Source organism: Odontomachus brunneus, unplaced genomic scaffold (assembly GCF_010583005.1).
Source record: "Odontomachus brunneus isolate Ranch 3 - 2012 unplaced genomic scaffold, Obru_v1 Obru_scaffold_072, whole genome shotgun sequence".
In the NCBI taxonomy this organism is placed as follows: domain Eukaryota; kingdom Metazoa; phylum Arthropoda; class Insecta; order Hymenoptera; family Formicidae; genus Odontomachus; species Odontomachus brunneus.
Window position 1 is genome coordinate 45528 of NW_022639522.1, and position 12592 is coordinate 58119.

General features: G+C 44.0%; 3 protein-coding genes across 9 annotated transcripts; 2 read left to right on the forward strand and 1 right to left on the reverse strand.

The window, feature by feature from the left end:
- Nucleotides 1-1426: 1426 nt before the first annotated feature.
- On the forward strand, nucleotides 1427-2911 carry LOC116846921 (uncharacterized protein RAB5IF homolog). The gene is made up of 4 exons (XM_032821317.1): nucleotides 1427-1694; nucleotides 1956-2059; nucleotides 2172-2301; nucleotides 2383-2911. The coding sequence occupies exons 1-4, from the start codon at nucleotides 1596-1598 to the stop codon at nucleotides 2422-2424; spliced, it is 375 nt and encodes a 124-aa protein (XP_032677208.1). The 5' UTR covers nucleotides 1427-1595; the 3' UTR covers nucleotides 2425-2911.
- Nucleotides 2384-9683, reverse strand: LOC116846920 (EKC/KEOPS complex subunit TP53RK). 6 transcript variants are annotated; one of them, XM_032821313.1, is made up of 5 exons: nucleotides 9546-9683; nucleotides 4457-4673; nucleotides 3870-4127; nucleotides 2903-3366; nucleotides 2384-2648 (listed from the first exon to the last, which is right to left on the reverse strand). In XM_032821313.1, exons 2-4 carry the CDS (start codon nucleotides 4644-4646, stop codon nucleotides 3122-3124), a joined length of 693 nt encoding a protein of 230 aa, XP_032677204.1. In that variant the 5' UTR covers nucleotides 4647-4673; nucleotides 9546-9683; the 3' UTR covers nucleotides 2384-2648; nucleotides 2903-3121. The 6 variants fall into 6 exon arrangements, with proteins under 6 accessions (XP_032677204.1, XP_032677203.1, XP_032677207.1 ...); XM_032821312.1 differs by lacking the exon at nucleotides 9546-9683 and adding an exon at nucleotides 7795-7961; XM_032821316.1 differs by lacking the exon at nucleotides 9546-9683 and adding an exon at nucleotides 7713-7732.
- LOC116846919 lies at nucleotides 6489-11215 on the forward strand. 2 transcript variants are annotated; one of them, XM_032821309.1, is made up of 2 exons: nucleotides 6489-6632; nucleotides 8634-11215. In XM_032821309.1, the coding sequence occupies exons 1-2, from the start codon at nucleotides 6596-6598 to the stop codon at nucleotides 9323-9325; spliced, it is 729 nt and encodes a 242-aa protein (XP_032677200.1). In that variant the 5' UTR covers nucleotides 6489-6595; the 3' UTR covers nucleotides 9326-11215. The 2 variants fall into 2 exon arrangements, with proteins under 2 accessions (XP_032677200.1, XP_032677199.1); XM_032821308.1 differs by having other exon boundaries at nucleotides 6496-6681.
- Nucleotides 11216-12592: the final 1377 nt, after the last annotated feature.

The following is a 12592-nucleotide window of genomic DNA, read 5'->3' on the forward strand; positions in this document are numbered from 1 at the left end:
GGTGTTTTTTCGTTTCGTGACCACAATACAGTTTGATTGGTTGGTTTGGTCCACTTAACGCTCGCAACGCCTCGAGCAACAAAGATAGAATGACGCTCGTGGCGTTGCGAGCGTTAAGTGGACCAAACTAACCAACCAAACGCTACCGTGGTTACGAAACGAAAAAACGCTTCTATTTTCATGTAGAGATCCTTAAGTAGAAACGGGAGCGTCCCGATTGACCACGATACGATTGGACACAACCAACCGATATAAAGAATTATCTAGTGAATTACCAGATCGACCAATCATTACAATCTGTGTCCAATCGTATCGTCGTCAATCGGGAGAGACTGGCCATGGGAGGGCTCCGCGTGATTGGTGTACGTGAATTGTGCCCACTAGAGACCCTTTAATAAAGGCGATTTTTAGTGATCGTTTAGTACATGGACATAATATACATGGACTCCAAATGCCTTATGTTTTATCCAATAATGTATATACATAGACCAAGCATTCTTAGGGTGAACCCGATTCCGTGGTAATCGGGACGCTCCGCATTCTTATACTTCTGCTGTAGCAGTGAGTAAAGCCGGAAGTTGGCAGTTTAAAACAGAGTGAGAAAGTTGATTTGCCTCTAGGGATGGGCGATGTTTAGAAAATTAGAGGATAGTATTACATGTAGAGAAAATATTAGGGTCTCTAGAAATTCTCTATTTGCTCCTAGTGCTTTCTCATTCTATAGTATAGAAAGAATATAGCCGCTGTCAAGCTGTCAAGTGCTATATATAATGCAGTGCAGAATTAAAAGAATAAAACCGTATATTTCACTTATCTCGATATAAAATTGATATTTTATGCTGTGTATAAATAATCACAGCAATTGCTCTTATCCTGTTCTTATTCTACATGAAAAAGGTTAAGTTGCTATGACGGGATAGAGTTCTTGGATAAGGTTCTGTAAATGTGTTAGTTCTGTAAATAGTTCTATTTAGTGCTGTAAGTGCTTCAGAACGACGAATCGATTAATCACATTGCTTTGGGCGCGGTCTAACAACCGCTACAAATGTCGCGCAGCATTTCTCCCTCTTATTCTATTCCTCAGATTCGAATGAAGAAAGAGAAAGAAGTAAAAACGCTATAAAGCATTTGCAACGCCCGCTGGACCGTACCCTTTATTTAACGTTTTAAAGTATTTGCAGTGTTAAACAAACCCTCTTCTTGACAGTCAATAATATAAAGTGTGAAAGCACTAGGGACAAATCAACTTTCTCACTCTGTTTTAAACTGCCAACTTCCGGCTTCACTTTACGGACAGAATGCTTGGTCTATGTATTACGTCATTGAGGTTCTCTACTATAAGCAGCATGTTTATAGCGTGTGAGCGCACAAAGTGAACACACTGAAAGAATGTACAATTAAAATGAACAGACCTGAACCAAAAGCGATTAGAGTGCCAACTACTGCTGCGACACGTTTAGTAGAAGAGTACAAGGTATCCATCGTGGAGCAAATTACGCTGACGTTGATGCAAGGATGATCGCGTAATCGGCTCACATTGACAATCACATTCACGTTCAGAGATCGCGAACGTCTTGAAAGAGGTGCGTGAGAGAATGTCGCGTTCGAAAAACGAGAAGAACGGTAACGGCGGCAAGTGCGAGGTTAGCGTGTGGACACGTGCAATCACAGCCAACTCTGAATGGCCAGATAAGGTAAACATAACTGCGAATTTTAACCCCTGATTATTTGCTGCAATATTCCATCGACATCCAGATTTTAGACTCAGGCATTGTCCTGACAAGAATTTTTAAGATTTATCTTGCTTTGATAGCAATAATTCTCACCTTTTCAAGTTCCTTTAATGATTGAAATTTAAAAATTTCATGTACGTGTATACTACGTATGTTATGTATGCGAAGGATGCAATGACAGTTCAGGATTGATCAGCTGATATTCAATTTCGTGTTTTATAGGAAGAATTTCTTGATGTAATATATTGGACAAGACAGGTGATCGGTATTATCGTCGGTATAGCATGGGGCCTTATACCTTTGAAAGGTTTTTTAGCTCTATTGTTGTAAGTATAAAATACAAAGCAGTAATCCCTGCCTCTCTGCTATGTCACCGTTAAATCTGCATACATTTTCGAGATGACATTATTGACATTCGTCAAACGCTTTTGGTTTCAGATTTGTATTAGTCAATGCAGGAATTACATATTTATACTTTAGCAGTTTCCAACAAATCGATGAAGAAGAATTTGGTGGTGTATGGGAACTAACAAAGGAGGGATTTATGACCTCCTTTGCTGGCTTTCTGGTGAGGAGTTTGAGTGCAAGAGAATTTACATTCTCATCAGTAGGCGCATATTAATGTTTCTATTATTGTCTGTATCAATAGGTAACTTGGATCATTATATATTCTGGACTGCATTTTGACTGATTTATACTAACAATTCAACATGTACAAGGAGTAATAGCTTTTCATATGGATTGTGCTGCTGCCAAATTCGTTATACGTATGCAATAGTCATTGCCAGAGTTGGGAAGTAACTTGTTGCTTGTAATGTTGATACTATTACATCTTCTTAACGATAACTTGGTAACATTGTTGTCCTTTGCAGTAACGATAACAAATAGTGTACACTACAATGCTGTTTAGTGCCCCTGAAATGGATGGCTTTTTTACAAATTGTAAAAAAAGTGAAACTCTTGATAAGGAAGTATAACAAAAATTGTAAATTTAATTCTTGAATAATGCGATGGTTATTTTTTTTCAACAAATAACGAGTAACATGATAACGAATTATCCTTTGAAAATAACTCTCCCAACTCTGGTTATTCCTTCGCATTATTCGTTATCTATAACGTTATGTATTGTTACATACACATATGGTTTAATTGTATAAAAATCTTCTTACCTTCTCAAACGACTGCGTGTTTTAATTCCAACTAATCGGTCGAGTCGCGACAACTCGCGTTTATTAACGTGTACAACTTATGTTTATTGTAACGAGCAAAGTTATATAATAGCCCGTGATTTAAAGTTGACCATAGCGTATCGTGTTATAAGAAAATAGCTTATTTGTAGATTTTGTACTCTCTCTTATAAGAGCGTGAAGCTTCTTCGCCTTTTTACTTTATCCGATTATCAAATGTTTGCGTCCTCGCGCCTGTACCTGTTTATATTTCGAGACTATTTGTTTGCATTGGCTTTTATCTTGATAATGACGTTGATAGTGATGAAAGATGATATTGAACAATGAAGGCGCTTTGGAATGCGCGCTCAACAGCGATCGCTCCAGAACGTACAAGTCGACTGCTTTATCTTCCGGTGTGGAATCTACTCGGGCCAATCCGAAGTCTATCATCACGAATTGGGTCTCTGTGAAAAGCAAAATGAATATTACGATATAAGAAGTGATAGAAATATGTTAAGATAACACAAAAGAGCTGTTACTATACTTTACCTCGAATACGGTAAACATCGAAGTTGCAAAGCATCAGAGTGACGCTACATTGTCAATTAGCAATTCGTTTTCAATATGTCACTCAAATGAATATACCAAGTATAGTAAATAATAGAGGAAAAAGAGTAAATTCAATAGAGGAAAAAAAAATATATATACATATACACACACATATATGTAAAAGAATGTAGAATGTAACAAATGAAAGCTTCCGTTTATCATTTAATATACACGCAATTCGAGTTGTGACTTTAGGTCTGTTCTTTCGCTCTGTACTGCTGCGTTGGTGCAATGAGTTAGAGTGAAACAAATTATATATATTTGTCTCACTCTACTCTAAGAGCGAAAAAAACAGACCTCTAGTCTTTTGTGTTAGCGTTTACCGTATTCGAGACATATCGTGCAAGAACTATATTACCTTCGGGCTCATTACTGAGCTGAGTTCTAAACAGTATATTCGACGTGGTCAGATCGCCATGAATGATGTGTTTGGAGTGCAATCTGGCTATGAGCGCGCCTAACCCAGACCCGATAAATTCCAGCACCTCATCCACGTTTGTGTTCCCCGAAAGGCTTTCATCTATGAAGTCCTTCAACACCATAGTATTTTCCACGTACTCCATGTAAATTCTGCGTCTCTCTAAGTCCACCAGGTACACGGCGGGTGTCCCTACTCCTTGAAAACAAGAAGGAAATAAAAATAAAAATGAGGTAAAATTAAAAAGTTGTACGTTCAATAGAGAGTTAATGAAGCGAAATTAAAGACATATGTAATTGGGATTATATTCATTTACCGCATTTTTGAGAAAATCATTTTAATCATTAATTAAGCATGTTGCATAATCAAGGGAAATCAACGCAGCAGTCAACGCGTTAAAAACTGAAGTAGAAAAGAACAATAGACGTGAATGCAATGAGCTAGGTAGTGAGCAAGCTTGAACGCTACCAATGCGCGCGCATCAACCTAGGGCATACATTTCTGGCTGCATTCATGGATTTATTTACCCGCAGCCTTTGCACGAATAATGGCACGAGCCTCGGCTTTGATGCGATCCTTGGTGAGTCGCGCGTCCAGTTCCGGATGCCGATAACTCTTCACGAATCTCTCCTTCATCAGGCACGTCTTGCCTAGATAATGCCCCTTATAAAGGCGCGCTTCCGCGCCTTGCGCTATCAGTTCTATATTTTGCGACATTAGGACTGCTGCGGAATATACGCGAATCTGGATAACAGAAAGGAATCGTATATCAATAAAGTGTCAATATAATTTGCATACGCGCATAATGATATCCGCAAAATGATTCTCAACATTTCAAGAATGCCAGTCGATTGGCTTTTTGTCTCTGGGCGAAATATCAAGGACAATCCCGGGAGCATACAGAAGAACGTAAACAGTAAAACGTAAAGTAGCAGTAAGTAAATTGACCAACCACAATCAATGATTCTTCCTACAATTCAAGAATAATCGATTGTGATTGGTCAGTTTTATTATTGCTTACGTTATTATGCTTACGTTGTATGCTTACGGCTCTAAGGACACTCGCGGGGTCCTGCGTTGTACCTCTTGTAAGTCGAACTATTCACAGCAAAACGTACAATGCAAGAACACTATCCGGATTTCACTAGCGAATCAATGGAAGTTGTCGCTTATATGACACGAAGTATCAAGAGCAAGAATACAATCAGATAGGACAAGAATTAAATTTCTTTCGCTCTATGCGAAATGAAACGTTAAAGCCTGATCTACAATATGCTCTTTGTGTTGTTTCTTGTCTTCTGTCTTTTCTGGTTTAAATCTTAAGGTTTGAGTCAAAAAGAGATAAAGAGAAAGAAGCAGGAAGCAAAAAACACATTGTAGATCAAGCTTAAAGGGTGCGGATACCGACGCTCATGACTAGATGAAATTTCTGCACTGTTGCGAATGTTGCGTACATTTTGGCTAAGGCGTTTTATCGCCAAGATTTTCGCAGTATTGGTGACAACGCGTGTTTGCAAATATCGCGTTTGCTAATGTTCCTTGTACAATATAATAACAACGGTAATTTTAAGCACATCTCTCTCTCCTTTTAACTTTATTAAATGCAACTTTTAAGTGAACCTGAGATTCAGTTAAGTAGATCGAAAGGTTGACAAGCGAATCAAGATACTTCGTGTGAGAGGACAAAGCGACCCGCGTTAGTGCGACGAACTGAGGCGAGAACACTCGTAATGCTGCGGAATTTATCGCGAACGTTACAAGAGATACGTGAAACACGTATCTGGGGTATATTTCCGAACACATTTGCGAATAATACCATATTTGCAGGTTCCGCTGAACGAACACTCTATTGCAACTTTCTCGGATGCAGGAGCAAGCGAACAAAACGAGTCCTGTCACTCTTTAGACGAGCTGAGATTCGCCAGAGGATGAGACGAAGCGAAACGCGCCGAGATGGAGAGCGAATGGACTCTTGGAAGCAATCGCGAGAGGGCGAGGTGAAGCGAGAGCGATCGAAATCCTGCGTTATCGCCAACTCTGGGGTGATACGTGCGCATGTCCGAGTAATTGGACGCGCAAGTATCGCATGATCGCTGATCTGGTTGAAATAAATACGCATGTTTGTACATAAAAGCAGCACATATAGACCGCGCAAAAGAATGACAAAAGATACGAGCGAGCGAGCGAGCGAGCGAACGAATACGATGCGTCGACTTTCTTTTCTTTCCTTCGCGCAGGGTCTGTCCTGAGATTCGCTTGCGCGAGGCGAAACGTGCTACTAAGGGCGAGGGCGCGGGCGCGGGCGAGGGCGAGGGCGAGGAGGTAAGGTACTCGGGAGAGTGCGGCTGCTAGCGCTAGCGAGGCGAGACGAGGGCGAAACGCGAATCGATCGTTACCTCGCCGGCGTCCTGCGCGCTAATCGCTATCCCGGCGCTAGTATTCGCCCGTACTTTGTCGCCGACGGTCTGCCGTCGGTCCGCTGACGTGAAGACGGAGCGCCAGATAGTCCTTTTTTTTTTGCCTCCCTCGGTTCTAACATCGCGCGGCCAGTTGGCGATTCCGGCCCGCTTGCCGATCAGGCGGTGGCAGCGTCACAGAAGAATGAGGGACGAGGTGAAGATGGACGCGAATCGCCTGATCGCTGAAGTGTACAAACGGCCGGCGCTATGGAACCAGAGGCACATCTCCTACCACAATCGCGAGGTGACCAACCGCGTCTGGATGGAGATCGCGACGATATTCAATCTCCCCAGTACGTGGCCCCCCTCCCCGTGACTCCCCGATGCCCTCAGCACGCCGTACAGCGAGCGGATCGCTTGCTTGCACGCACGACGTGACGCGACGCGACGCGACGCGCCGCGTCCTTCGCCCATGCGTCGACCGCCAACTCGCGCGCGGTTTCTCTTACGGCGTGGACGAACACCTGGCACCGACGACTTTTTGGAGAATAATCGCGACGCCGAGGCCGATTGATCTAGAGAGCTGCGAAATCGAACGGGAGATTGACGACTTATTTTTAGCGTGTTAATCGGAATCTCTTGTGAAAGTTTCAAGCGCTATCGTATCGATCGTTTGTGAGAGGAATGTTCTCGAGATATTTTTGTCTTTTGAAAGAAGAAACGCGCTCGCGCTGATACTGGTACATTGTGTACAATGACGTCTTCCTTTAATCCCGTTTTGTGCGAGCTCCTCTTGCAAATGTGAGTTTACAAAATGAGGAAGAACCGCTGAAAGACACTGTTCACGGGAATATTGCCTTTTTTGATAAATCTGATTGAAGAGTATATCGGAAAACATTGCAGTCTCGGCTTAACCCTGTGTCACAATTATTCTCTCATTACATACAAGGTTGTCCATCTAACAGTATCCTCAAGCTTGCTCTTTTTAAAATGTTCCTTTTGAGAACAATTTTACTGAAAATCTGTAGTTTACATTATATGTACTGTGGATCTTCAATAAAATTTTCTTTCAAGAGGGTCTTTTGAAATGCAATCCAAAATACACTTTCAATGTAATTTTAAAATTCAAATTGGTTTTATGGAAAAAGTGCACGTGGAAAATACGTGCAATCGCGTGATGCACTTGAGAACGTGCGACAAAGTCAATGGAGTGTTCTCAAAATATGCAAGAGGTTTGAATGGACCACCTCGTATCTCTCGTCCTTTTTCTATTGAGATACACTGCTGATTACACTTGAATGTCGCGTGTTTCACGACAGGACGATCGTTCGCTCGTTCAACACGACGCGATACACAACGCGTGGCACATGTAGCATAACCTAACCTCACTCGTGATGGAGCATGAAGTCGGTGTCGCTTTCGTTAACGGCGCATTTTGCGTGGATACAATTGCGAATGTTTTTTACCTATGACGCAGGTCGCATGAAAACACACGTTCCAATTTCGATCGTAACCTCGATCGAGATTCGATCGCGAATCTCGCATACAAGCACGCACGCACGCACGCACGCACGGACGGACGAACGGACGGATGATTCGCTGAAGACCGCATGCGCCGAATGCGCGCGGGCGAATGTAGTCGATATCTCGCTATGTTACATATTATTATTATGATTAACCGGTAAAACACCAACACAGCAATTTCTAGCTATGTAATTTGTCACCTGACAATAATAAGAAATTATTAATTTTGTGTGTGCATGCGTATGTCTATATATTTGGAATAGGTAATGCTTACATATCTGATAAAAAATTTTAAATATAAGTTATGAATGGAGTATAAGAATTTCTTCTTTTTTGTTTCAATAACAAACTATTTTTATCTTTTTTTATCTTTTTGACAATTTTACCGAGGATGAATCAATTGTTGATTAGTCTAATCAGTTTGCCAAAAATCACTCTGAGCTTATAATTTATACGCCATTGTTGTGAAATTGTTGTGAAAGAAGATAAATCGGAAAAATGTAGTGATATCTTTCCAAATAGCACAGAGTGTCCTGGGGACGTCCCAGGGATGTCCTGAAGACGTAGAAACGTCCTTAGGACATACTCTGCACGTCCTTTGTATATCTGTGCTATTAAGGTTCCATGTGGAATTTTACAAAGAAAATTAAGACACAAGCACGTTAATGCATACTTTAGCATTTACAATATGCATTCCACCGTAAGGATTCGCACGTGTAGTTCGCGAATTGTCACACAAACTGCGCTTATATGCAAACGTCCTCCCGCGATCTGCTTGCAGAGCCAATGCTGAAAGCCAAGTGGAAAGGCCTACGAGACACGTTTCGCGCCGAGCTAAAGAAGGACCAAGTGTACCGTAAGAGCAAATTCCACCGCAACCGGCCTGTATGGATCCACTTCAAAAGTCTGCAATTCCTCAAGGAGCAAATGCTGCCACGGCCACCGATCTGGGAGCGCAGCGTCGCCAAGACGGAGGACGACCTGCAGCCGTGCGAGAGCGAGACGGAGAACGGCGCGACGGTACACGGCGGCCTCGACGGCGGTTTTGATGACCGCGACGCGATCGCCGATCACTTGCTGTCCATGGCTGGTCACGACAATGGTCATCATCAGCTAAAGCTGGACAGCGATGGTCGACGCATCGTGGACGTCAAGCGCGAGCCCGAGGACAGCTTCGACAACCTCGAGTTCCAGAGTGTCGCCGATAACTTGGCGGACAACGAGATGATGCTGCAGAACATTTCGCCCGAACAGGTGCTGATGAGCGATAATGACGGTGGCGTCGGCCTGGGCAGTGCGGATCCACTCGAGAACCGCTTCGACGACAACTACTATTTCCTCATGAGCCTGTTGCCGCACATCAGGACCTTGCCAGCAGATCGTCGGATGCTGCTGCGCATGCAGATGCAAGAGCTCGTTTACAAGGAGGTCTACAAGAAGGCCGCCGACGGCGAGCAGACGGCGAAGACTTAACTCAAATCGCGCGGGTGACCGCCGTCGGCCGTTTCTCGGCGTCGACTCGCGAGATTCCTTGTTCCCTCGAGGAGTAAGGAGTCCTGATTTCATACGTGTATAAACGAGAGAGACCCTTAGTCCTCGAGAATCGACTATGTATGATCCTTAGAAGACGCAGTGTATTTTTGATTCTCTCCGTACGAGATCGATCGGTGAAAAATAAAAGAGAGGTAGTTACCTTTTGTTAGAGAGCGATGTTGAGGAAGAATTGAACGAGCCGTAAAGAGTGCTAGTAGAACTCGAAGAATAGTCAACACTAAAGTAGACGGCCGGTGAGTTCATGTAGTGGTCCCCCGAATGAATTCAGAGAGCGGACAGTGTTTCCATACTTCGGAAGAAACGAACTTTTGTGGCGGAATCCATTTTGTCGCGAATTTTTTTCATATATTGAATCTGACGCAGTATAAAGCACCTTCCGATACCAGTACAGATCTCGCAGGTAGGCAGGTAGGTAGGCTGTCAATTATCCGTTCAGCGATGTTTGTTGGCATCTTCGATCGCTGAAAGATATCGTTTGCGGTAATTACTATGCAGATCACACATACATATAAAGACAAATTATTACAAAGAGAGAGAGTTCAATACACTTTAAATTACTCGAATACAATTAAACGTTACAATCGATACACAATTGATTATCACTTGACGTAATAATTGGCAAAGTTCAATACACTTAAAATTATCTAAACGTCGATTACCTATCTGTACATTACAATAATTATAAACTACAGTGTCCAATCAAAATGTCATCGCGCTCACTCGTTGCTCTTGCCCCCTGAAAAAGAAGAGCCCGGCAAACATCGCTTAACGCAAACGCGAAATACCGCTAGGCGGATCATCCCGGTATTAACGCGGAGAGTTACGTTGGGCACCTGAACTCGACTGCTGATGGCGACACGGCGCGGCGACACGGTTGAGCGCCACTGGTGCTTTCTCGTACCTGCGGGTACGACCGTGACGCACACCTGTGCGCCCGTGTATTCCGCGTCGCTCTACGCGGCCACGTGTGTACGTGCACGCGCATGCACACATACACACACGCACATGATGTTGTACGTGGTGCACGGGCATTTCGCTGCCGTGGAGGACGCATGCGCGCTCACCGTAGCTCCAATCGGATCCGATCGTTTCCTTCGCTTTCGCGTCGCGTCGCGACTCCTCGTCCGTGCCTACAGTTCAGTTCGGCCGATCGCTCCCGCACCGTTAGCTCCGATCGGCGTGATTCTCTCGCGGGTCTCAACTACCTGTCGTTCTGTCTCTCTCTGGCCGCCGTCAGACAGTCGAACGACGTCGCGTCACGCGTTATTCCTAACGTAACGTAGGCGTCGCGTCGCGTCGATCTCTCTCTGGTGCGAGCACAGGTGTTGGTAGAGTTTAGTGGCTGACAGGGATACACCGCGTTGCTACAGTGGTACTGCCTACTCTCTCTCTCTGTGGTCCTGTCGGAACTTATTGTCTCGTGTCGCTCAAGGTGAGTCGATTTTCTGAAATCTCAGTCGTCAGAAGCAGGAGAGAATTCGCTCTCTCCAGCTTCTCTCCGTGCAGGATGTTTCGCTGGCAGGTAACTGTTCACGACGCTCGGATTTCTCGCGACAACTTCGGGGTCGATTTTTTCTTTCCAAAGAAAATGTCTAACGAGGTCATTATTCAGGTGTCTTCTGTGAGTCAGTAATTAATATTTCGTTAAAGTGAAGTCGTATCTAAGATCGCGTCTGTGTCATCTGTTTTTTTTTTTCAATGCGTGGCTCACACGCGGAAGACTGCGCATTTTCAAACGTTAATTGCGCGAAAATCATCGCCAGTATTTCTGTCGAGGAAAAATCGACTGTGAAACAAAAAAAAAAGGAAGTCAGACACACGAGGAATGTGTCATCCGAAACGCAGTCGAGAAGCGGACGCGCTATTCGTTAAAGATGACACAGAGAAGCTTGTTTTAGACATTTATCGTCTTTTGTTTGTTGTCGTCGTCGTCGTCGTCGTCGTCATCGTCGTCGTGTGAACGTGTGCGAAAGAGTGAACGCACGCTTTGACGCAGCTTCGTGCGCTGTTACTGTAAATTTTATTATTCCATTGTACAGACCTTCGATCGTCCTCACGACGACGTTACTTTTTGTAACATACATACGAATGTATTCTATCTTGGAGAGCCGCTAATTTGCGACGTGCGTGCAATACGAGCGTGTCCAGTTTGGAAATAGAGCGTGCTCCACTCGATCTAGTCTAGCGTTTAACCCTTTAACCGCGTTCGCGCGCGTTTCGGAAAGAGGTTGATCGTGAAACGACCTGAAAAAAAAGAAACAAGGATAAGCAGATGAAGACATTGTGAGGACAGATTATACTACAAATGATTATTTTATGAGAAAAAGAAAATAAAGAGGAAGGAATTCTCTCACTGTATCACCTGGTTACTTATTACCTCGCTTGATTGATCGCGGTAATTCGCATTTATGGACATTAGGACACCGCGGAGAATGTTGAAACCTCGAACACGTAATTTCATGTGAGGCAATTATTTTAAGAAATTATTCGTCATAACGCTGGAGAGAAATACATAATGAGCAACACAACGCGTCGCCCCAATTTTACGACGAATGCATGTAAGGTAAAGGAAACCGACCAATGTGAAAATCGATCACGCGGGTTTTCTCCAAGAATGATCTATCGAGCAAGAGCGGAATAACGGTTAGGGGGTTAATTCGCTTGTTAACCGGCGATTTGCTCGAGAGAGAAAGAGAGAGAGAGAGAGAGAGACTGGACAACGCGGGACAGAACGGGACGAGACGAAACTAGACAAAACGCGGATTCCGGATACTTAAGCGCGTGTCGTCTCGAAATGAAGGTTACATATCGGAAATTCTCGCGCCCGCGTTAAATATATCGCGTTCCCTCCCTTTCCTCGACACTCCTGTCTGCGCTTTCGAGCTCTCGCTCTAAATAGCGAACTGGAAGCTCTCAGCTGCGTGAGATTCGAAACGCATCTACGCGCATACCGTTCCGAGTGACAAGTGCCTGGAGACCGAAACGTCGGTCCTCACACCCGGTGTGCACCCGCTTTGGTAAACAGCCCGAGCGAACGCAGCTGGCAATAATGTTGCGCGCAGAGGAGGCGAGATCAGGGGCGCGCGATTGTAGGTCGATTTCGCCGCTGCTATATCGTTTGTCAGCTGTGCGAAAACGCGAGCCGTCAATAAATCCGACGGTGGTACCACCGAGCGTGCGTTGGGA